We start from the raw sequence: 24,933 nt of genomic DNA on the forward strand, positions 1-24,933 counted from the left end.
AGGGAGGGGTTGGATGGCTTTTTCCTCTCATATTTTGTAAAACTTTCTCCTCCCTTAACATATTATCTTTCTGCCAAATCAGATGCTTCATTCTCAAAAGTTATGGCACCCAGTTTTCCAAACAATCAATATTTTTACAGACCCTCGATCAGGCTCTTTCAGAAGAAGTCATCTTTGGAGGTCACCGGGCTGACATTCCTACCCACAAAAAATGGGACAGATGCCGAGGTGACATTAGGCTGATGTCATCAGATGCACTCAGATTGGCAGTCTTCGTCCTCTGGCCTTTCTGAATGTTTTGGTTTATTGATTTCCTTGACCGGAGGAGGACATTTAATTTTGTGATTTTTTTTTTTTTTTTTTTTTTTTTTTTTTTTTTTTTTAGCTTACGTGAAAAATGAAAGATATGCCCAACAGGTATCACCCAAGAAGATGATGGAGAGAGGATTGCCTGTGGCTGGGCCCAGTGCACCCCTGAAGTTTTTGAAGATTTAAGGTTTTCTTGATAAATATCTTTTTTTTTTTTTTTTTTGGTCACTCTAGAACTATCTGAAATGATTTCATTAATTGGCGCAATCCACTAGATGTTTTTGGTATTTCAACTTGCTTTTTAAAATCCAAACTAAGTATCTTTCTCCATAGACCTTCCCCTCCTCTTGTTGTTGTCTCATTGGCCATCCACTGACTCACGGTCATTCATGATCATTTGTTCCTCACAGACTTAACCAGACTCTGGAGGGAGAGCAGTGAGCAAAACCAGACACAGTTCCTGCCCCCGTGAACCGAACGACATACGTTACATGTGTTCGGTAATGCTACACAGGACGGGTGTGCAGAGCCATAGTGGGGGCTGCTGACACCACACCCAGGTCCTCGTTTCCCACTGGCACACCCATCCCACAGCTGCTGGGGCTTGGCTGTGATGGCTCACAGCTGCTCCCCTCTCTGGAGCAGGATCCTTGGAAGGCGACAGCTCCCACCACCCCCCCCCACCCCTCCCCCGCAGTAGATCAGTCTGTAGCCAGAGGCTAACCAGCATAGGAAAAGGTGGCCCCTTATCTCAAGGTGGGGCAACACTGTGTGCAGCTCCAGCTCCGGAGCTCCCCAGGGGATCAGGCTGAGTTCGACTCTGCCTGGGAACACAGCCTAGCTGAGCTCCTGGCTCTGCGCCACCTTGCTTCCTCCCTCCTTTTCTCCTCGGAGCCCTCCCTCAGTACGTCACCTGCACCGAACCCCTGCCTCAGGCTCCACACAGAGGCAACTTGACCAGAGACAGGTGCTCTCAGAGCCCATCCAAGGAGACACTGATGTAGGTGGGGGGTTCAAGAAAGCCATCTCAAAGAGGGCATGGCCGAGCTTGGATTTGCAAGACCGACAGGAGTTAAATAGCTGGAGAGTGAATGGAAGGGTGTTGCAGGAGGAGGCACAGCACGTGCCGAGTTCTGGTGGCCGGAAATACGAACTGCAGGCTGAAAGGAAGCCAGTGTCTGTGGAGCAGAGAGAGAGCCCAGGGTGAGGGGAAGCTGGACGGGCCAGCGAGGCTCGAGCAGGCAGACTCCCTGGGCTCCTGGAAGGAGTCCCTCCAATTGGTGGGTAGGATCATCACACCTCCAGGTACCCAGCCGGGGCCTTGGAGAGTTAGGTGGGAGGAGCCCAGCGTGGTAGGAAATCTTGCCCCGGGGTCAGAGGTCTGGAGTTCCAGGTCCATCTGATCAATGAGACGTGGTGTCACTTTTGGGGCCCCAGGGAGGGTCAGAGGTACTCCACACGACGTTTTGCCGTCTTAGAACAGTAACCACCTTCAAGTGTGCGTTGTTTTTACTAGGAGTGTTTATTCCCCTGGGTGTTCACAATAACACACTTCCTTTCCTTTAACCACCAGCCCCTCAGGGTCCAAGGTGCCTTCACTGGGGCCCGGGAAGGCACAGGGTAGAGACGTCTGCTTTGCAGGAGAAGACGACTGAGTCCTCACCAGCCTGGGATGATTCTGACGTATGTGACAGTAAAGGCATCTCTCTCTCTCTCTCTCTCTCTCTCTCTTTTCTTTTTAGGTAAAAAGAGCAACAGAAAAGGCGTGAAAACCAAGAGCTCTGAGAAGGCTGCCGGTGATGATCACAGGGTCCCTGTGGCCCATGACGCTGTCAGAGAGGGTGAGTGAGGCCCCCGCTTCATCACCGGCCCTGGGAGGGCGCAGGCCCCAGCGCAGCAGCCGAGTCCTGAGCACGGGTGTGCCTGGGGTCTGCTGCGCCTTCTGGACCATCCGTACGGGGGTGAGAACATTCACAGGCTCTCTCTTCTGCTGCACACCGTAACTCACAGCCATATTTTCCCCATCAGCTTGACTGAGGTCATTTCTGAATTTCCTGGAGCTCTTGGTTGCCTTCCCTGCCCTTCCCCCTCCCCTCTTGAAGACAACATCATTTCCTTTCTCGTGGGGCCTCGTAGCTGTCCACAGCCTTGTGTGTGCGTTTCTTATCTCCCAGCCGACCCCAGGGCCTCCAGTGTCAGAGGTCCGGTCTTCTACTTCCAAAGCATGTAATGCTAGGCCTGGCATGTTACAATCATGTAAAAATATTGGTCCTTTCATTACTTACCTTAGGATGGTCAAAGCCATTAGTTCTAGACTCATGGACAAACTCTGACCCACTAGCTAGAGCTATTACTATTATCATTAACTATTACAATCCCCTTTATCGTTATCTCTCTCTTACTCTAAAGTATGGTATCTTGGGCTTCCCTGGTGGCACAGTGGTTGAGGGTCCGCCTGCCGATGCAGGGGACACGGGTTCGTGCCCCGGTCCGGGAGGATCCCACATGCCACAGAGTGGTTGGGCCCGTGAGCCATGGCCACAGAGCCTGCGCGTCCGGAGCCTGTGCTCCGCAACGGGAGAGGCCACAACAGTGATAGGCCCACGTACCGCAAAAAAAAAAAAAAAAGAAAAAGAAAGTATGGTATCTAGGATGACATTTGCGCTGATCTTAGTAATAGCAGACATGTATTAAACACTTGAGCTCTGAGTAATTGCCAAGCACTGGGCCTCGTACGTCACGGCTCCTCGTGTCCCTCTGGGTATCGTGGCTATTATTATTGTCATCATCATCGTCGTCATCACTGGTGAGGCAAATGAGACTCAATAATATGGATCATTTGCCTACCGTTGTGCAGTTTGCAAGTTGTAAAACAGGGACTTGAACCCAAGATTTGCTGGTTTCTGCTCAGCAGCACAGCTGCTTGAAATAAATAGAGCATTTCACACATTTGGGTTGGTAGAGGCAGGATCCGACTTCAGTTGCCGCGTGAGCCCGCAAACCGTGTACCAGAGTTGATTGTCACAAAGGGAATGGTGTGCTCCCTTGGGCAGATGTGCACTGGACACATTGCCCTTGGGAGGGCCCAGCATATCTGGACGGTGTGTGGAGGACCCAAGGGGTGCTAAGGCTGTGTTCCTGCCGGTTCACCCTGAGAGTGTGGGCCTTTGGGGTTTCAACTAAATGGGTGGTAGTGAGACTCCCACCTTGGGTGGGCCTCGGGCATGACTCTTCGTCCCCTTTTTGCCCCAGCAGGCTGATAAAACACCAACTGTTTCTCAGGATCTCAAGTCACGGGGCTGAAGCGGCTTCTAGTCTGGCCTCCGCTCTCTGGGTTCTGCTGCTGTCAGATCTGGGCCAGAGAGTTCTTTCTTGTCTCGTTAATTCTTAGATGCTTTCAAACATATTTTAAAAATAGTTTTTCCAGTTTTGTTAGTAGCTTTAGCACAAGGGCCGGTTTGAATTATCTTACTTCTCCATTACCAGAATTGGAAGTTGGTACAATTTTGAAAGGCATTTTCACAGAGGTTTTTCAAGGCCCGTTTTCTGTACCCACGTGTGTGTACACGTGCACTCTGAAGTCCGCACTCACCTCCTGTTCTGCCACACGAACGTTCTCCTTCCCCACCCTGGCCCACTCAGGATTGTGCCCCGCCCTTCACCTCAGAGCCCTTTCTGAACAGGTGGGACCCCTGGTCTCAAAGGCAGCCATTCTGGCTCTGACTCTTTGAGCGCCCTGGACGTGATTTTGGCCTGTGAGCCTTGTTCACATTGCTCTTCTATTAAAACAGAATTGAGGGCCACCCTGGGGGGCGGGGAAGAGAAGCTGTGTGGGCCCTGGCATGCGACTATGGGAGGGAGAGAGATGGTGAGGAGGGGAGGTCATGTGCAGGAGGCAGGTGGCACAGCAGTTGGGAACACTGCTCTGGACCAGGAGGGGACCCCTGCGGTTGGGGCTGGGCAGAGCAGGGCCTTGGATGGACAGCTGGGCAGGCTCAGGACCCCGCATCCATCATTCTCTCAGCATCTCCCCTGGTCGAGCTGGGGGCCTTGCTGGAGATGGGGCAGAGTGAAGGGGTGGGGAGGGTGGCTGTCACTTACCCTGTGTCCAAGGTGGCAGGTGGACCAGATGTCACCTACATCACGTGCAGAGCCACAGGTGGACCAGATGTCACCTGCTTCATTTTCAGGGCGGTGGGCAGTACAGATGTTAACCACACTGAGTTATGTGGGTGACTCTCATCAAAGGGCTCGTGTTAGATGTGGATTTGAAACCGCACAACCCAGATTGGGGCTTGAACCCACTGTCTTGTAATTGAGATGACAGAGCCGGTCTCCGGACTTAATGTGGAGCCCAGTTTCTTTAAGTCTCATTGCAGAAGGAATTCGGTGAGAGACAGAGTGATAGGTAAGAAGTGGATTTAGAGAGATACACATTTCAGAGACAGAATGCGGTCTGTCTCAAAAGGCGAGAAGGGCTTTGGGAGGAACACACTCCACAGACAGAGAACGGGCCATCTCAGAAGGCGAGAAACCCCCAAATAACGGGGTGGTTAGTTTTTATCGTCTGGGTAATTTCATAGGCTAATGAGTGGGGGAATTATTCCAACTATTTTGGGGAAGGTGTGGAGATTTCCAGGAATTGGGCCACCGCCCACTTTTTGGCCTTTTATGGTTAGCCGTGGAACTGTCATGGCGCTGGTGGGTGTGTCATTTAGCAGCTGATCTGTTACAGTGAGCGTACGATGAGGATCAAGGTCCACTGGAAGTCGAATCTTCGGTCATCTTGGACCTAGCTGGTTCTAACTAGTTTTTGTTGTGTCCCCAATGGTTATGTCCTTCTTTTAAAGGTGGCGCCCAGTCCCCTTCCCTCCTGTTTCAGACTCACCCTGAGAGAATCTTAGCTTTAAGGGAGAGATTATGTACACGGCTGTCACCGTGACTAAGGACCAGTGTCAGCTGTGGCGAGTGGATATTGTTCTAGAACAGCATATGCAGTGGTCGAGTTATTAGGGTAGTTCTTCCCCTCTCCCTATATGTACAGCCTTTGCCATATGACTTCTCAGTTCCCTTCACAAAAGGTGAAAGCCCCTTGACTTTGGGCTGGTCCATGTGCCTAGGTGAGGCCAATAGAATAAGGTGGACTGACAAGGTGCCAGTTCTGTGCTGAGGGATTTTGTTTGTTTACATTTGCTCCTTGCACCCTGCCATCTCCATGAGAAGAATGCATGCATCTAGGCCACTGGTCCAAGGAGCCTGGGAGATGGGTGAAGCAGATATGGGCCCAATCTGCAGCCAGTCTGGAGCCACCAGCTGAGCCCAGCTGATCTGTAGACAACTAAGGAATACGTGCCACTGAGAGTCTGTGGTGTTTTGTTACACAGCAATAGCTGACAAATACAGTGAAGATGAAAACCCTCATTTTTTAAAAAGTTGCATCGTGTTCTGTTGAATGGATGTTCTGTAATTTATTTAACCTCTTAAGTGAAGGACATTTAGGTTGTTTCCAATATTTTGCTGCTATAAAGAGTATCGCAGCGAACTTAGCCTATACCCTGTCACTTACCATGCACTGGTTGCAGAATTACTCCCTGCTTGCCATTCAGAGCCCACCATGATTTGACTTATTTCTGGCCTCTGCCTCCCTTTTTTTTCCAACCAGACAGGAGCTTGTTTCTCAGACATGCCCTGTGCTGAAAGCTCACTCACGTGTTTCCTCTGAAGGGAACTGAGCAAGCGTCTCAGTTGGTGATGCAGAGGCAGCTTTGGGGTCAGGCTCTACCCTCGCTGGCTGTGATGCTCCAGGCAAATTACTGTCTCTATGACTCAGTTTTCTCCTCTGTAAAGAGGGGATAATATATCTTTTATAGGGTTTTGTGGGGATGAAATAATGTGTGCAGAGTGGAGTATACACAGTAAGCTGTCAGCAAACATTAGCTATGATTTTTATATGCTGTCTTGGGACTTTTCATGCCTTAGTTATAGGAGTTGGCAGATATTTTTAAAGGATCAGATCGTAAATATTACACGCCTTATGGGCCAACAAGCAAAGTTGAGCATATTATGTTGGTACTTAAATAACCATTAAAAAATGTAAAAACGGTTCTTATCTCATGGGCCGTACCCCTCACTTGGGCTGTAGCTTGCTGGCTTCTGCCTTAGAACTGGATGGTTCTGCCTTAGAACTGGATGGTTCTGCCTTAGAACTAGATGATTCTGCTTAGAATTGGATGGTTCTGCCTTAGAACTGGATGGTTCTGCCTTAGAACTGGATGATTCTGCCTTAGAATTGGATGGTTCTGCCTTAGAACTGGCTGGTCCTCTCGGAAGTCTGCCCTGATCGCCTGTCCTTGGCTTTCCTGTATCTCTTCCTCGTGCTCCTGGCCCTCTCCTCTCTCACATCGCAGTGATTCCTGTGCATGTCTTTTCTGACATGGGCGGCTATGAATGTTTATGAGCAGGCTCCCTGTGAGACTCACCTCAGGAAATGCCCAGCGTCGGTCGCAGCAGCACTCGGCCAGAATAACAAACCAGTTGATCGTGCACCCGCGCCGTGTCGGCACTGGTGTTCTGGGGTAGAGATCAGGTGTTCCATGCGTGTTGAAGTGGATTCTCCATGGCCCAGATCGGCAGGACTGGCCCTCCACAGGAAGTGCTCTTTGATTTGTAGGAAAGAAGCTTGGTTTCTTGCCATTGTGGAAATAGGGTGGTTTCCCAAAGCAGTGCATGTCAGCGAATGGCGCACCCTCAGCACTCTCCCTCGTGCTGGGTTGGGTGAGATTTGAGGCCTCTACCAGGTACGGTGCTTGGGGATTGACCTACCTTGTGTGTGTGTGTGTGTGTGTGTGTGTGTGTGTGTGTGTGTGTGTGTGAAACTTGAGGGTTTTCCTTTGTATCACAGACAGATTGGCTTTTGGCTTTTCATCCAAGCCCTTGCTGTGAGCCTTCCCCTCGTCGCAGGGCCAGATGGCTCTCGGAGTCTCAGCTTGGTCGTCCCCCAGATGTCTGTGTGTGTTGATTTATAAGAGCTCTTTATATATGAAGGACAGGGCCCCTCTATTGATACATTGCAATACAGTGCAGTGAAGAACTCTGAAAGCAAACTGAGTGGAGATCAAAGCCCAGTCCTTGGCTCACTAGCTGTCTGACCTTGGGCATGATGTTTAACCTCTTTGTTCCTCCATTTTCTCAAATATAAAAGGGGGATAATACTTGGACATGCACTTGGAAATAGGATTGGGGTAAGCATTAAATAAGATGACTTGAACGAAGCACTCACAACAGTGGCTGACACATGGTAAATGCTCAGTAAAGGTTACTATTACCTTATTAGGTCCCATTGAATGAGCTTCCTATCAATCATTCACTGGGGCAACTGGCCATCTTTCTTCTGATAGAGGCTGAGTTGGAAGACGTGTCTTGGCATGAGAACCAGATGGGTGCGAATGGACCCCAAAAGGTGCAGGCACCCCCACTCCCAGCTGTAGGCGGCTCTAGGCCAGGGCATCGCTCCCCTGAGAGGAGCAGAGCCCGTGAGGAAGAGTGGAACTATGCTTCCCGAGGGCATCCTGCTTCCAAGAGGGAAGAGGGGAGGGCAGAGCTGAACTATACACACCATCTGTGGGTGCCCGTGTACCAGTCAGACGGGTTGCCCCAAGGGCAGAGTGAGTCAGGTGGCAGAGAGAGGTATGGAACCCCCCCCAGGAGCATCCCTCCCACGGAAGCCAGGAGCGAAGAAGTGGTCCCTTTCGCATATGCCTACACGTTTAAAATTGTTTCATCTTCCTGGAGAATTGTGGGTGTTTTTCCTATTGTGTATTGACTTTCTTTATGACTAATACTACTTTTGGACTTAAAAAATCTATTTTATGTGACATTAAAAAGCTATATAGCAATTTAAAAATTTTTGTTTAAGCTTGGATTATCCTTCATAAAGGCCTGAACTGTATAGGAACATAGAATAATCTGTTCCTTGAAAGTGTGAAAGAACTAGGCTATAAATTCATCTGAGCTGGGCACTTTCCACAGAAGAATTTCTTTGATAATTCTTTACTTTCTTTCATGGTTCTTGATCTATCAGGTTTTTTTATTCTTTTGAGTTCATATTGATAAATTTTATTTCTCAAGATATCATCACTCCATTAATATATTTTCTTTTTGAAACTTATTTGTTCATTTGTTTTAGAGCAGTTTCACCTTTACAGAAAAATGAGAGGAAAGTGCAGAATTCCCATATACCTCCCCTCCTGCTCTAGTTTCTACTATTAGTAACACCTTGCATTTGTGTGGTGCATTTGTGACAACTGATAAGAGTATTGATACCTTCTTATTAACTAAAGTCTGTGGTTTTCATTAGTGTTCACTCTTTTTGCTGAACATTCTATGGGTTTGGACAAAGATGTAATGGCGTGTATCTACCATGTATAATACAGAATAGTTTCACTGCCCTAAAAGTCTCCTGTGTTCATCCTATTCATTCCTCCTTCCCCCAAACCTCTGGCAACCACTGTCTCCAGATTTTGTCTTTTCCAAAGTGTCCAATAGTTGGAATCATACAGTACGTACCCTTTAAAGACTGGTTTCTTTCACTTAGCAATTTACATTTAAGGTTCCTCCAGGTCTTTTCATGGTGTGCTTGAGAGCTCATTTCTTTTGATCATGGAATAATATTCCATTATATGGCTGTACCACATACATTTGTTTATTTATTCATCTATTGAAAGACATCTCAGTTGCCCCCAAATTTTGGAAGTTAAGAATAAAACTGCTGGGCTTCCCTGGTGGCGCAGTGGTTGAGAATCCGCCTGCCGATGCAGGAGACACGCGTTCGTGCCCCGGTCCGGGAGGATCCCACGTGCCGCGGAGCGGCTGGGCCGGTGAGCCATGGCCGCTAGGCCTGCGCGTCCGGAGCCTGTGCTCCGCAACGGGAGAGAGGCCACAGCAGTGAGAGGCCCGCGTACCACAAAAAAAAAAAAAAAAAAAAAAAAAAAGCATAAAACTGCTATCAGTTTTCATGTGCAGGTTTTTGTGTGGGTATAAATTTTCAGCTCATTTGAGTAAATACCAGGGATCGTGACTGCTGGATCGTATGATAAGAGTATGTATGGTATTATAAGGAGTTTGGTCTCTTTTATAGTACCCCATCCATCAAAAAAATTCAGTGTTACTTCTCTCCTCTTTAAAATGTTTTCGGTTTTTTTGTCCTTTTAATATTCTGATATCTTTACACATTTGTTACCGCATCACTGATGTGATTTTCTGCAGTAGTATTTCTGCTTGTACTGCTCTGTATAGAATATTTCCTACTTTTATTGTGAAATAAAACATACATAGAGAAAAAGTCCATAAAGTGTATGTTTTGTTAACAAATAATTATAAGGCCCAAATCCCTAGGTCACCGTCACCCGGGTCAGGAAGCAGAGCATCTTCACCCTCCCTGTCGCATCTTTATCCCTTCAACTCTAGGGGTTACCTCTGTGCTAACTTTGTTAACATTTCCTTAGTTTTCTTTACAGTTTTACCACTGGCGTTTGTATTTCTAAATGAGTTCGTTTGGCCTGTTTTTGGAACTTACATGAGTGAAGTTATACCGTGTATATTCAGTCATGTCGTGTATCATTTTATCAGTGTTATACTTGTTCGATTCATTCATTTTCATTTCATCATAGGAACACACAACAATTTCTTTATCCATTTTAATGTTGAAGGACATTTGACTTGTTTGCATTTTCTATATTTTATGAAAAGTGCTGCCAGTGAAAAGTCTTGCACACACGTCCTAGTGTCCACGGGCTTGAGTTTCTCCTGGTGTGTATACAGTTAGGCATGGAATGACTGGGTTCGACTTGACTGTTGAACAAATGCTCAGTTGTTTTCCTCATTGGCCATTGCATCCTAACTTCCCATCAGCATGGTGTGGGGCTGCCATGGCTCTGCATCCTGAACAACTGTTGTATGATCAGACTTTAATATTTTGCCAGTCTACGGGGTGTATAATGGTTAACTCATTGTGATTTCATGGACATTTGCTAATTGCTAATGAAGTTGAGCATCTTTTCATATATTTATGTGTCTTTGGGTGAAATTCCTGTTCAGTGTTTTTCATATAGATTTATCCATTCTAAGTATGAGCTCTGACTTTATAGCGTTGGTAGCAAATATGTTCTTTGTTTCTGTGACTTAATTTTTGTTCCTATGGGCTCTTTTCATAAGCAGAAATTCTTAATTATGATGTAGTCAAATATGGCAGTCTTCTTTATGGTTGCTGCTGTTTGTGATTTCTTTAAGAAATTCCTTTTTAAAAACACATAAAGACATTTTATACTACCTTCTAACGCTTTCTAATTCCTTTTTTTCTCTTTCTCACTTAGCTCTTTATATATTAGAATGGATTTTGTTTGTGAGAGGAGATTGAAGTTCAGTTTAATTTTTTTTTTCTTGTAAGAACCCAAATGGAATAATTATTGTTTCCCCAGTGTCTTGCATTGCTTTCCTATGTGCTGGATATCAGGTGTACATAGATGCTTGGCTTTGTTTTCAGGTTCCCAGTTCTCTTCTCTATCATTACTTCATTTTTCTACCCGTGCATAAAATATCTCACTCTCTTAATTATTATAGCTTTATGATAAATCTTCATATCTGACAGAGCAGAACTTTGTTCTTCTTCAAAAGTTTTGGTTATTCTTGACCCACTGAAAGTATGTGTGTGCACACACACATTTACACCATGTAGTCAAGTTCTTTAAAAACTCTCCTGGAATTTTGATTAGAGTAGCATTAATTCCATAAAATCAATTAGAGGAGATTTACATACTTAGATTGAGTTTTCTAATCCACGAACATGTATATCTCCGTATTTCTTAGATCTTTCAAAATATATCTCCATACATGGGCCTTGCACATTTTTCAATAGATTTATTCTTAGATAATTGACATCCTGCGATGCTTTTAATTTCAGTTTTCTAACTCTCTTTTGCCAGTGTACAGGAGTACAGTTGATGTTTGAATGTTGATTTTATACCCAGCAACTTCGCTAAACTCTTTATTCATATGTTAACTTGGATTTGGGTACAGAATCAATGTACACTAAATAATGACAGTTTTCTTTTTCCTTTCCATGTTTCAAGGCTTTTATTTATTTTTCCCTACTGCGCTGGCAAAGAGCTTAGTTCAAAAATAATAGATCTTTCCTTGTAGGTTTTAATTCTGTCTTTGGATTTTTAGTTTTCTTGATGTTTGGCTTATCTTAAATATTTTCTGTCTTTTTTTTTCAGCATATCCTTTTCATGGCAAGTAGCGGCCGTGTCTCTTGCACTATACCTAGGGTGAACAACATTTTCCTGGTTATTACGTCAAATCACATTATTTCTTTTGGAGTCTTTTGGATGGTGTACCTCTTTTAATGTTTTGTTCTTTACTCATCTTTGAATGAGTCAGGTTTTCTCCCCTGGGGACAGCCTAAGCCCTCCCTCAGATCTACAGATGTTGACCAGGTCAACATGCAAAACCCCCAGTACAGTTTCCACTTTCTAGCAGCCTTTTATCTTTCACACATTATTGCTCTTCTTAGGTGTGAACTCCTTCCCGCACTGCTGGTTCTTAGACGCTGTGATCTGATGGGGTTCATGGGGAACTATAATAACCTCCGTATGCGGCTATCAGTGTCAGACTGCCACAACTCCCCCCACCTCCTGTCCGGTTGTGTTCTAAGAACTTCTGATCCAAACAGTTGTAGAAACTTGGCTTGGGGGAGAGGTGAGCACCCACCGCCTCAGAAAGCCCATCTGCTATCATCTCACACCGGTCAGATTGGCCATCATCAAAAACTCTAGAAACAATAAATGCTGGAGAGGGTGTGGAGAAAAGGGAACCCTCTTGCACTGCTGGTGGGAATGTAAATTGATACAGCCGCTATGGAGAACAGTATGGAGGTTCCTTAAAAAACTACAAATAGAACTACCATACGACCCCGCAATCCCACTACTGGGCATATACCCTGAGAAAACCATAATTCAGAAAGACTCATGTACCAAAATATTCATTGCAGCTCTATTTACAATAGCCAGGACATGGAAGCAACCTAAGTGTCCATCAACAGATGAATGGATAAAGAAGATATGGCACATATATACAATGGAATATTACTCAGCCATAAAAAGAAATGAAACTGAGTTATTTATAATGAGGTGGATGGACCTGGAGTCTGTCATACAGAGTGAAGTAAGTCAGAAGGAGAAAAACAAATACCGTATGCTAACACATATATATGGACTCTAAGGGAAAAAAATGTCATGAAGAGATTAGTGGTAGGATGGGAATAAAACACAGACTTACTCGAGCATGGACTTGAGGATATGGGGAGGGGGAAGGGTGGGCTGAGACGAAGTGAGAGAGTGGCAGGGACATATATACACTGTCAAATGTAAATTAAATAGCTAATGGGAAGCTGCTTCATAGCACAGGGAGATCACCTCTGTGCTTTGTGACCACCTAGAGGGGTGGGATAGGGAGGGTGGGAGAGAGGGTGATGCAAGAGGGAAGAGATATGGGAACATATGTATATGTATAACTGATTCAGTTTGTTGTAAAGGAAAAACTAACACTATTGTAAAACAATTATACTCCAATAAAGATGTTAAAAAAAAAAAAAAAAAAAAAAAAAAAAAAAAAAAAAAAAAGAAAGCCCCATCTGGGCTTTAGAGATAGATGTCCAATTTTCTAGTTGCTGCAGACCCTGGGTTTCAAAATGGAGGCGTGCAAGAGGGGTGAAGGGTTTTCTGTCCCTCCTCTGGTCATCTCCATTTTTTTTCCCCAGCTGTCTCTAGTGGACTCACATGTGGTGAATGTTCTTCCACCTCTGGCATTAGGTTGAAGCACTGTTGGGAGTCTTTACTTATCTGCCTCTTCATAGTTTTTTAGGATGAGTTTGGGAGAGGCTGCAGAATTTTAAGCTAGAGTTCCCCAAAGTCTGTGATGCCTCTGTACAACTGGTGACTTTATGAATTATGGTGAATAACCCTGAACACATTATGAGAAGATTGTCCCTTTTAAGATCTCTTTAAAAAGCTTTTTCTTTTTAAAATAAATTTATTTGTTTGTTTTTATTTTTGGCTGTGTTGGGTCGTCATTGCTATGCGCCAGCTTTCTCTAGTTGTGGTGAGCAGGGGTTACTCTTCATTGTGGTGCATGGGCTTCTCACTGCGGTGGCTTCTCTTGTTGCGGAGCACGGGCTCTAGGCACGCAGGCTTCAGTAGTTGTGGCACATGGGCTCAGTAGTTGCGGCTTACGGGCTCTAGAGCTCAGGCTCAGTAGTTGTGGTGCATGGGCTCGGTAGTTGCGGCTCACGGGTTCTACAGTGCAGGCTCAGTAGTTGTGGCGCACGGGCTTAGTTGCTCCACGGCATGTGGGATCTTCCCGGGCCAGGGCTCGAACCCGTGTCCCTTGCATTGGCAGGCAGATTCTTAACCACTGCACCACCAGGGAAGCCCAAAGAGCTTTTTCTTTGAAGTAATTATAGACCTACGGGAACTTGCAAACAAATGGGTCTTGTGCTCCCTTCAGTCTGCTTCCTCCAGTGCATTTTGGGTAACTGGTACAATAACAAAATCAGGCCATTGGCATTGGTACTGTCCACAGAGCATGTTCGGACCCCACCAGTTATGCATGTGCGTGTATGGGTGTGCATGTGTGTGTGTACGTGGTCCTATGCACATGTAGTTTCATGGAAATAAACACCACAGATACAGGACAGTTCCATCACCATAAGGCTTCCTGGTGCTACCCCTTTATAGCCACACCCTCCCTTCCCCAGTCGCTAACTTCTGGCAACCACTCATCTGTGTCCTGTTTCTATAATTTAGTTTTTTAAGAAGGTTAGGCAAATGGAATCATACAGTATACAGTTTTTTGAGATTGGCTTCATTCCCTCAGCATAATTCTCTTTCACTCTTTCTGAGTTGGATAAATAGACTTAGTTTGGTATTAATATGATGTAATAGTCAGGAAAAGCTAAGCCTGTTAAAAATTATGAGTATTGAAGTGTGCCATGCATACAGAAAAGTCTAGAAATCATAAGGATATAACTTATTGGGTTGTCACCTACACCACTCCCATATAATGTGAATGCTCCATTGTAACTGTCATTTTGATCAGAAACAGAACATGACCAGAACCTCTGAGGCCTTCCTCCTGTTCCTGCTCACAGATAACCACCGTCAGAGATGATTTTTGCCTGTTTTGAGCCTATATTCATGGAATCATACATTGTATTCCCTTCGTGGCTGATTTCTTTCGCTCAATATTATGTTTATGAGATTCATCCATGTTGTGTAGAGCTATGGCTCCCTTATTTTCATTAGTTTATAGTTTTCTATCGCATGACTACCCCACAATTTATTCATTCTCATATTAGTGGACATTTGAATTGTTTTCAGATTTTGGCTATTAGATATAGTTCTCCTAGGATCATTCCTGCATGAATCTTTTGGCATATGTATGAATGTGTTTCTGTTGTGTGTATACCTAGAAGTAGAATTGCTGGGTCACAGGCGTGAGGATCTGTAGTAAATACTCCTAGAGAGTTTTCCAAATTGGTTGTACCAGTTAACACCTGTGCCAGCAGTGTTGTTTCACTTCCTCACCAACATTTGATATTGTCTTTCTAGCTGTATTTGTATTCATGGGTATGTACTGGTATCTCACTGCGGTCTTAATTTGCATTTTCCTGAAAGCTAATGACTAATGTTTACTCACCCTTAAGATACCTTCTTTTGTGAATGCCTCTTCGGCTCTTTTGCTCATTGTTCGTCTTAATTTTTTTTAACGTCTTTATTGGAGTATAATTGCTTTACAATAGTGTGTTAGTTTCTGCTTTACAGCAAAGTGAATCAGTTATACATATGCATATGTTCCCATTGTTCTTCTTATTGATTGATAGGATGGTTTTTGTTTGTTTGTTTGCTTTTCTTAAAAATGTTGTGGATGTGAGTCCTTTGTTATTAATATGCATAGTAAATACCTCGCACTCTGGCTTACCTTTTCATTCTAGCAATTGTGTCTCTAGAGTAACAGATCTTCTTAAATTTAATATAGACCATTCATCATTATTTTCCTTTAGTACTTTTGTTTCACGTTTAAACTTTTTTTTAACCTACCCCAAGATCATGAATATATTTTTCTGTGTTATCTTCTAGTAATAAGATTTCTTTTGACATTAACGTATTTCTGTTGAAATTACTTGACTTAAATAAAAATTAAGTAAGAGTAATCAATTAAGCAATAGTGCCTGGAAAAATTCATGGAGACGATAAGCAAGGGATTGAGGTTTGAGAAGTGCTATTTTGATCCAATTATTCCTTTTTTGGCTTTATAAGCGATATGTAAAGAATAGACTAAATTTTCCATGACGATGCAGACATAGTGATTATTAGTTATATTGGATTGTATTACAAATTCATTCATTCATGCGGGAAACACCGATTTGGGCTTTGGGACTTCAATGATGCATAGTTACCGCCCTGGGACATTCACAGTGTGATCTGTACTTTTCTTAGGTTGGGGTGGGTAGGATGAGAGGGGTGGGTGTTGAGGGACGAAGTCTCTGGAGGCTTTGCATGTGAGGCCACCACTGATCTGAGGTCGGAGCTTCTAGATTACACGAGGGTCTGGCAGGCTCCAGGCATGAGTGCCTTCCGCCAGCTCCCTGAGAGTTTCCTCTGCCTGACCCCCTGGGGCCTGGGAAAGAGAATCCCGAGTTTGTGTAGCGTTACAGGTAAGGGACACCAGCCAACCAGGGTCTCAGAAGATTCACTTGGGAGCCTTAGACTAGGGCCTGGGCCCCTCTGCAGTCCCATGGATCAGAGTCTCTGGGGAGGGGGTCTAGGCATCTTTTTTTTTTTTTTTCCTCGCCAGAAGATTCTGATGTTGGGTCAGGGTGAGAACTGCTGCCTGAAGGAGTCCAGAAGTGAGGGAGGAGCTTTCCAAGGGTGATTAGATAAGGCTGGGATTAGAGGCATGCCCTCTGGGAAGACCAGCAAGACCCCAAGGGAGGCGCGCCCTCTGGGAAGCCAGCGACTTCTGAGACGGGCTAAGAGCCACTGCAAACACTCTCCAGTGCACCAGCAAGGGCCCTCACACTCTCGCGGATCCAAGGGAATGTCAAGTTCAGAAAGGCGAAGGAAAGAATGTTCTAAGACTTATTCAGTTTATGGGCGACCATGAAAGCAAAAGTTCAGGATGGCTGTCAGCTTGCCCCTGGCAGCGCTCTCGAGGTCTTGGAGAATTCTTTGCTCTGTTTCCAGCAGACTTCACAGCAGGCCGGAAGGCCTTGGACGCTGAGCTCCCCTCTGCCAGCTGGTGACGCCCATCCCAGCCTTACTTCCTGTCTTCCCTGTGACCCCAAATGCCACCGTGCGACTCGCATTTGTACCACACCGTTGAGTTTTCAAGTCAAAGGGCGGTGGCGCAAAGCGTGTGCCTGGGATTTTATGTCACACTTGATCTTCAAATTCTAACTCCGATACTTGGCAGCGGCTTAACTCTGTGTAAGCCTCTTCGAGTCTTTGCTTATGTAAAGTGGGGATGGTAATGCCCGTCTCGCACGGTTCTTGTGAAGATGAAGGGACAAAGTCTCTTCCGAGGGTCTGGCTCATGGTAGTTGCTTGCACTGCTCCCCGGACCTTTTAAAATGATTCTCTTGACTCTCATGACAGCCTCCCCTGCAGACAGATTTAGGGCTTTGAGGGTGTTGGGATTGATACTCCTGGTTCAGAGTTCCAGCTTATACACTCTATCTAGTCCGTGCTCCGTAACTTACAGGTCACGAAATTAAATGCCGTGAGCACTTCTGATTTGTTACAGAGCTGGTGTGCACATGTGGTAATTGATGGCGGTGAGAATAACAAATATATGCCATCGTGCTAATGTCCATTTTGTAAAGTGGCTGCAATGCAGAGGATTCTAGCCAGGGACAGATTTCATGAAACGTGTGTGTGCCTGTGTGCACTTGTCGAAGGGGGGGTGTGGAATGAGACAGAGAGGGTCCCCTTTTCGCCCACGTCCTGGGAACAGAGCTCAGGCCCGGGAAGCAGTGCCCCGCTCAGCACAGGGTGTTCTCAGGAGCCACGCTGCCTGGAAGAGGAAAGTCGAGTCATCTTTGACGACTGTTATGCTTTCCTCCAGATTATGACACATCTCCCATCTCTAATTAATATTTTCCTGAAGTGTTCTTTTCACACATTTTTTTCATGTTCTTCTCACCCACATGCTTCTCAGGATTAGAGTCTTTTTCCTCTTAGAGATAACATTTGATTTGATGATAAAGGGTTTTGTTTGGTTTTGGAGGAGGAACGGGGAGCTGCCTCGAGGGCTGTTCAGGGGCTGCTTCTGGAACAGCTTGGCCCAGGAGCTGAGTCCTGGCTGAGTTACTGTCAGAGCTACCTCAGTGCAGCCTGGCTGGGGACTCAGGACACAGGGGAGGGGTGAAGAGCTGGGAATGAGCTTCCCATTGACTTCTAGCGCTCTTTCAACCTAGTAATTATCTCCTCAATTGACATTATAATCTTGATTATAATACCAACATAGCACGGCTCCATAATGACGCCATCTCTCTGCCTGGCCTTTTGACTTTCTGATTGTGGAGATTTAAATTAAGCTTTGAAACACTCGTGTCTCCTTCATTTATTTGATCCTCGAGGCAGCACCCCTGGCTTCCCGAGTAATATTTTCTAAAGATGGAGAAAAGTCCTGCCTGTTGGGACGTGGTATCATGACTGGCTGCTCTCTGTACAGGGGCCGGATGTATCTTTGAGAATTTAAAACCAAAGGAATTCTAGCTTCTTGCTTCAACTTTGCATTGTTTTTGGAGTTCTTCGGCAGGTAGAGTGACTGGGCTGTTTTGGGGGGAGTCACTGCACAGAGCACTCATCTCTCATTGTACCGTGTGTGTGTGTGTGTGTGTGTGGGGGGGGGGGGCACATTATTCCAGCAGTATTTTCAGCAAGAATCTGAGGTTATGATGGGAGTGGGGTAAAGTTTCTAAGCAGTTGCCTGAAGTTGCCCTTTTGACTGTTGGCAGATAGTGGGTGCTAGATTCTCGTTTCTGTCCCTCAGCCCTTGGGTGCAGGAGTTGCCAGTGAGAAGCCTCGTGTTAGTGTGATTGCGTCTTATCTCCTGGAAGTCATGGACAAGGCAGGAATTGTGGCTGGAATGGGGCCGCTTGTCTGTTTCTTATCCTCTCTGCCCTTCCGGAGTTCCCGTTTTGAAGATACGGAGGTTTCCTTGAGACGGCTTATTCATTCTGTGGGTTTTGTTAGGCTTTTACTGCCTTTGGGGCTACGGTAGCAGCCCTCCCCCACTGTGTCAAAGTCCAGGCAGCAGCTGAGTGGCCGAAGTTCTGCCGATGTCCCCTCAAGGACCAAGAGGTGGCCTCGAGAGCTGGCCAGGTTTCTTAATCATCCTGTGTCATTTTCTTTCCCATGTGGTACTGTTCTACATTGCGGGTGGGTCCAAGGAGGAGAGGCAGCTTATTTTGGACATTGAGTAGACCTGCCAGAAATCTTGAGAATGATCATGAGACCACCTGAATGAAGGCTTCCAAATCCTGGGCCAGCATCTGGCAGGTGCCAGTGGAACTGTCACCTCCTCTCTTGTGCTCTCTACCACGCTGGGCACTGGTACCTCTGCCTCCCTGTGCTAGTACAGGCAGCCTCCCGGCAGATGTGGGCCAGGGAGAGCGCGGCATCCTTTGAAAGCCCGGAGCTGAGAATCTGGAGACCGGGATCTGAGGCGTGGCTCTGCCGCTGGCAGGGACGCCTTGGGTGGTTCACCTCAAGTCTCGGGGCCTGGGTTTCCTCTTCTGAGAACTCAAGGGGAGGACTTGATGGCATCTCAGGTCCTGGCAGGTCTGAACTCCTCTGGCTACAGCACCTGGACAGACTTACTACCTGGTGCCCACAGAGCACGCCCTGCGGCCACTGTTTCGCCAGGCTCCTCCAGCCTCCCAGGACCGGAAGGACTTTTTCCCTGCAGGGGTTTGTTGTGGATGGACAGACATGCTCACGTCCCCAGGGATCCCAGGGGCACTTCCATCTCAGCAGTGACCCACAGGGCTTTTAAAATTTGCCTCTGTTATGTTAGGGAGTTTTCACAGAAGTAGATTTTGTTCACTTCTCCTCCCGAGTGTTTTCTTTCCCCAGGGCCAGATTGAAGAAGATAGCATCACTTGGAGATTTGCAGCCCCATGGTAGGGTGGGTGGTGAGACTAGCAGCCCAGGAGTCCGGAGGCCTGGGATCCAGCCCCAGGGCTGCTGTTAAAGCTCTTATCCATAGGGACGATGTGCTGGATTGCGATGATGGCCCAGGTGCCAGCATCTTATTCCAGGGGCAGCTTGGACAAAACCGTGTTGAGTAGCCATTCTCAAAATTACCGGCTTTGCCAGGAATGGAAGGCAATAGTTTGTTTGTTTGTTTGTTTGTTTGTGTTTTTCTGTTGCTCTGCTCATCAGTATTCACAATACAAAGGCAAGAGTTGCTGAAGCAAAATCAACAAGTTCTGATTAATTTGCAGAGCTCAGCCATGGACTCGTTCTGAAATTTCTAACCAATGAACTCTCCCCGGCTGAGTCACACTGCGCAAGGATCCTTAATTGGAAACAGCCTCAGACAGTAGCATGGACAGCATCAGACAGAAGGAATATCAGGGCAGAAACACCCAGAAAGGAAATGCCGACCAGAAGGAAAACTGGCACGGTGTCCACAGTCGAATCGACAGCGTGGGTCCCGGAAACGCTGCGCATACCAGCGAGCGGGGCTGCAACGCTGAGCGGGAGTTCAGGGGAGAGACAGAGAAGCGCGTGGCCAGATTTAGAAAACCAGAAGTTCGTTTCTGTCAACATCTGTCCTTGTTTTTAATAAGCACTGTCCTTTCCAGGTTGCCCGCCTCTTGGTCTGGAAACCTTAAAAATCACAGACTTCCAGCTCCACGCGTCCACTTCGAAGCGCTACGGCCTGGGGGCGCACCGGGGGAGACTCAACATCCAGGTACAGGCGCCGGCGCCATGGGAAGGATTCTGATTGCAGGGCCAGTTGCTCTGGGTACAGACGCAGCGATGGTTCGCCGAGCTCGGGGCAGGCTCCGTGCCTGGCATTGAACACGAATTAGCTCTCATTCTCATGGTGGGGAGGGCCTTGCTGCAGAATCCACAGTTTAGAGAATGATCCCTGAGGCTCAGGATACATGTCTTCTCCAGAGACTCGTTAGTCAAAAGGCTGCTGCCGCTTCCTGGACCCAGATCAGGTCACCTGCGTGTGATTGATCTGTGAGAAAAGGGCAGGAGAGAAGGCTGGACCGCTGCGGCCGTGGGCCGGCAGTGGCCTTCGTCCTCTCTTGCCTCCCTGCTGACGCGTCTCGCCTCTTCCCCACTTGCTTGTTCCAGGCTGTCCTGTGGCTCCTTCCGCTGTGTTCCGCCAGGTCAAACCCTTTAGTGGCGCTCATGGCGTCTGGCCTCCCTCCCTGAGGCTCCAAGGCCTCCGTCACCTTGGCCCTCGGTGCTGTCAAGGTCCTGCTCCTGGAAGGTGGGCTCCTCCAGGCTCCCTCCGTGCACCGTGAGCTTGCTGGCTGCAGGCCTTTTCCCAAGCAGGTCCCCGGCCTGCCACGTCCCCTCCCTCCACTTTGCCCAAGCAGAGTAAACCCTGGCTCAGCCGTGGCATCACGTCCTCGTGCTGTCTCCCAACTTGTCGCAAATGTAGCCACTTATGCAGCACAGGTTTTTCCTCTTACAGTTCTGGAGGACAGGTGGCTCGTTGGGCTCCAGTCAAGGTGTCGGCAGGGCTGAGTTCTTTCTGGAGGTTCTCAGGGAGAATCATTTCTTACCCTGTTCCAGCTGCTAGAGGCACCCCCATTCCTTGTTCTTCTAAGCCAGCGATGGCAGGTTGAGACCTTCTCAGGCTGCCACCTCTCTGGTTCTCTCTTCTGCCTCCCTCTTCTGCTTTTAAGGACTCTTATGAGTACATGGAGCCCACCTGGATAGTCTGGGACCATCTCCCCATCCCAAGCGACCTTAACTGCATCTGCAACCTTCATTCCCCTTTGTCACATAACTTCGAGCGCTCACAGGTTCTAGGATTAGCACGTGACATCTTCGTTGGGGAGGGGTGTGTTTTTCTGCCAACCCATCTCGGGTGCCTTTTCCCTCCTGCTCTGACTCCAGCTGATTCACCCCTTCTCAAGTTGGCATTTGATCCCATGCCATCCTGTGTGCTTCTCCGAGTGTGTGGTTCCCTCATATTTTAGTTTCTTTCCCCACCTGACCCTTAACTGTGTGGTTTCCAAGCCCCTTGGCACACGTGCCGTCTCCGCAAGCCTCCGGGAAGGAAGGTAGTCCTTTCGTGCCCACCATGTGGAGTCGTCAAGGCTGCGCTCAAGGCTCACAGCTTCCGAGCGTCAGAGCTGACAGCTCATTCCCCCAGCTGTCGCTGTAAACGTGCTACGGGCAGCCGCTGTGCTGAGAACTGGACGAGAGTGGATGAGACCCCCTCCCAGGGAGCCCCTGGGCTCAGCAGGGGGACATCTGCGCAGAGCTCCGACTCCAAGCATCTCTTCCCTCCTCTTGACCGCATCAAATAGACTTTCAAACCACTCAACCCTAACCGCTTTTCAGTTCAGAAGAATTCAGGTAGAACGTTTTCACAACGAACTTTCCTGAAATCTAAAGTTGGTTTAAAAATCTTTGTTCTTCTTCTTTTTTCATAACAACTGTTAAGCAACATTTGGATGCGTACAGCTGGACACTATTGTACCAGAGGATGCACTCTCAAAGCACAGACAGGAGCGCCTGCTAATAATCGGAGTGCCTCTAGCATCTATCATGGGCTGCAGTCCTCCAAGTAACTCAAGTCAGACCTGAGCAGGGCTGCATCCAAATGTCTACAGGCCTGCTTCCTGCATGACTGAGTGGATCTGTCACCCGATGCCTTGGATTCTTTCTCCGGAAATGAAGTTATCCTTTATGAAAGAGGAAGTGTTCACATTTATCCACACTTCCGGTCAGAAAAGGAGAGGCCCAGTTAGTCCCAAATATGTGGGGCGGGGGCAGAGGGTGGGGGTCGCGTGCTTCCAGTTGGGAATCCCACGGGCAGAGCGGACACACCGCAAGCAGTCCAGTCAGGCAGGCTGAGTTCAGACCTTGACCTTTGACCCATCTAGATTTGGGGGCTTTGGGAACCATTATCTCACGTCTCTGAGCCTTAGCTGCCTCATCAGCAACATGGGAGTCCCAAGCACTCACAGGATTCCTTGAGCAGTGAAATTAGATGATTTATCATTTTAAAGCATTTACTGGAATTTCTCACTCCTCTGCTTAAAGTGCTCGGTAGCTTTAAGTTCACCCTTTGGTGGGTCCCACTTTCCGGACTTGGTGCCATATGAAGCGTGATGCCACGGCCGCAGGCGCCCCAAAAGGCATCTTCCCACACATGCCGTTTGAATGCAGTTTAAACATAGCTACATCTTGTCTCACATCTGAGGATTTGGTAGGCTTGTCAAGCTAAAGGAATTTTACGTGTGAGAAACAGCAAGGTATTGGAATTAGAAACCGTATTTCAAGGCACTTAGTGCAGGATGTGAGCGAGGTCAGTCCAGCCCTTCGCTGGTCAGGCTCTGCAGGCGTGACTGTGGTCCGCCCAGAACTCAGGCTTGACCTCTGCTCCCCGGTCCTCCTGCTAACGAGCTGAGAGGCTTCAGGCAAGATGCTCACCTTTGCTAACTTCTTGGAATGTGAGGATCAAAAGGAGGAGGAAAGAGAGTCATCCTCAGCAATTCTCAGATGCCACGTTCGTGCCCATTAAAATCCCTTCACTCACCTGACCATTGCAAAGTGCCCTTTATGTACCAGAACTGTTGGGCCCTTGCAGAGCCAAGAAGAAAAGCTCCTATTTATTCCCTTTCCTCCAGCTGCCTCAGTCTCCAGCAGAAGGAGAGCCGGAAGCAGCTCTGATAGTTACTGGTGCTGTGCTGAGTGCTTTGCCTGCATTATTTCATCTATTCCTTGGCATGAGACAAGGACTATTATTATTATTACTTCTGTCTTATAGAAAACAGCTGCATGGATCGGTAGAGTAACTTTATTAAGACTTCCCAGGAGAGGCAGGATGTGACTCCAAGCTGCTTTAAACCTGGAGCTGTTGCTCCAAACGACCCCATAAAACTGTCCCAACCAACAGCTAAAGTGTTCTAGGCATCTCCGGATGAGTGTTAAACCGCGTGCAAGTCTCTTTTCTGACGTTTATCTCACATTGATTTACTCAAGGGTCACCCTCCCCGGGTCGTGCGAGTCTTGTTTTTCTGAGATTCCCACGCTGTTTCAGCACCGTGTCCGCACACACGTACGTGCCTCATAGATGTCCCCGGGTAGCTGCTGCAATGCGAAGGCGCCGTGGCTACCTTGAAGTCTCCTCGAAGTAGATGGGGTTGGTGCACGTGGCTTGGCCGTCCTGGTGTTTGGTTGTTGCGAATTTGCTCGTATGTGATCGGCGAGGATGGGATGATGTCGTTTGTGACGCAGAAATAGCGTTGGTTCACGTACCATTTTTGCCAGTACCTCAGGGTTTTGTGGGACCAGGCAGCAGCCCTGACGCCAGGGGACCATCGGCACAGCTGCGGGCAGAAGCCTCAGAAGAGCTCAGTCCTGTCCGTGGTGCTTGTCACTCTGCAGTGCTCTTGCTCAGGGCGGCCACGTGCCCTGTCCTAGGATGCTTACCGCTCAGGTCCTCTGCCCATGTGCTCACAACCCAGCAGCTTCCATTCTTCCTTGCACCCCCTTCCACCATACTGCCTTAACTGTGGTTTGTGAAGGTCAAATTCTGTCATTATAGCTGTGCTAAAAAAAACTGTTTTAAATCAATTTAACGTGTCTCCTTAACCAGGAGTGATGTTTTTTGGAATTGATTGATTTTTGTTGTTGTTGTTCTTCTTCTGATTACAGAGCTGCATAGATCTTGAACCTTATTTTTCCTGTGAACTTGGATTTTTTAAGTGCAAGGTTTTTTGCAGACGATGAGCATTTACTGAATCGCAGTTGCCACATTATAGCAGAAACACCTGTCTCGGCGTTAGTCCATTGGGGGATGCTGTAAAAGGATGCCTTAGACTGGGTGGCTTTTGAGCAACGCAGATTTATTTCTCACAGTGCTGGTGGCTGGAAAGTCCAAGGTCAAGGGGTCTGGTGAGGGCCTGCTTCCTGGTTCATAGATGACTATCTTCTCCTTTGTCCTCACTTGGTGGAAGGGGTGAGGGAGCTCTGCGGGCCTCTTTTATAAGAGCATTAATCTCATTCAAGAGGGCTCCACCCTCGTAGCCTAATCACCTCCCAGAGGCCCCACGTCCTAATACCATCACCTTGGAGATTAGGTTTCAACCTATGAATACTGAGGGGGACACAAGTATTCAGTCTAGAGCATTCTTTGTCCTCATTTTAAGCATGAGGCTTTGAGAGACTAAAAGCACCTTAGAGCTCAACTTATAACTTTTCTCTTTTTTGCAAGTGGAGTTTTGCTGGTGTCAATTAATAACATTAGCTTGGAGGAGAAGCCTTGGTTTACGTTTCGTTGGTACACTGGCACAAGAGAGCC

The 24,933-nt window shown here is 47.2% G+C and overlaps 1 protein-coding gene across 1 annotated transcript in view; it reads left to right on the forward strand.

The window, feature by feature from the left end:
• The window catches only part of CPXM2 (carboxypeptidase X, M14 family member 2), a 128,378-nt gene that overhangs the window by 9,988 nt on the left and 93,457 nt on the right, over positions 1 to 24,933 (forward strand). The window contains exons 2-3 of the mRNA XM_059052639.2: positions 2,052 to 2,150; positions 20,237 to 20,346. Coding sequence (XP_058908622.1) covers positions 2,052 to 2,150; positions 20,237 to 20,346 — 209 coding nt within the window. The remainder of the gene's footprint in view (positions 1 to 2,051; positions 2,151 to 20,236; positions 20,347 to 24,933) is intronic.

This window comes from Kogia breviceps, chromosome 2 (genome assembly GCF_026419965.1).
Source record: "Kogia breviceps isolate mKogBre1 chromosome 2, mKogBre1 haplotype 1, whole genome shotgun sequence".
Classification (NCBI taxonomy): domain Eukaryota; kingdom Metazoa; phylum Chordata; class Mammalia; order Artiodactyla; family Physeteridae; genus Kogia; species Kogia breviceps.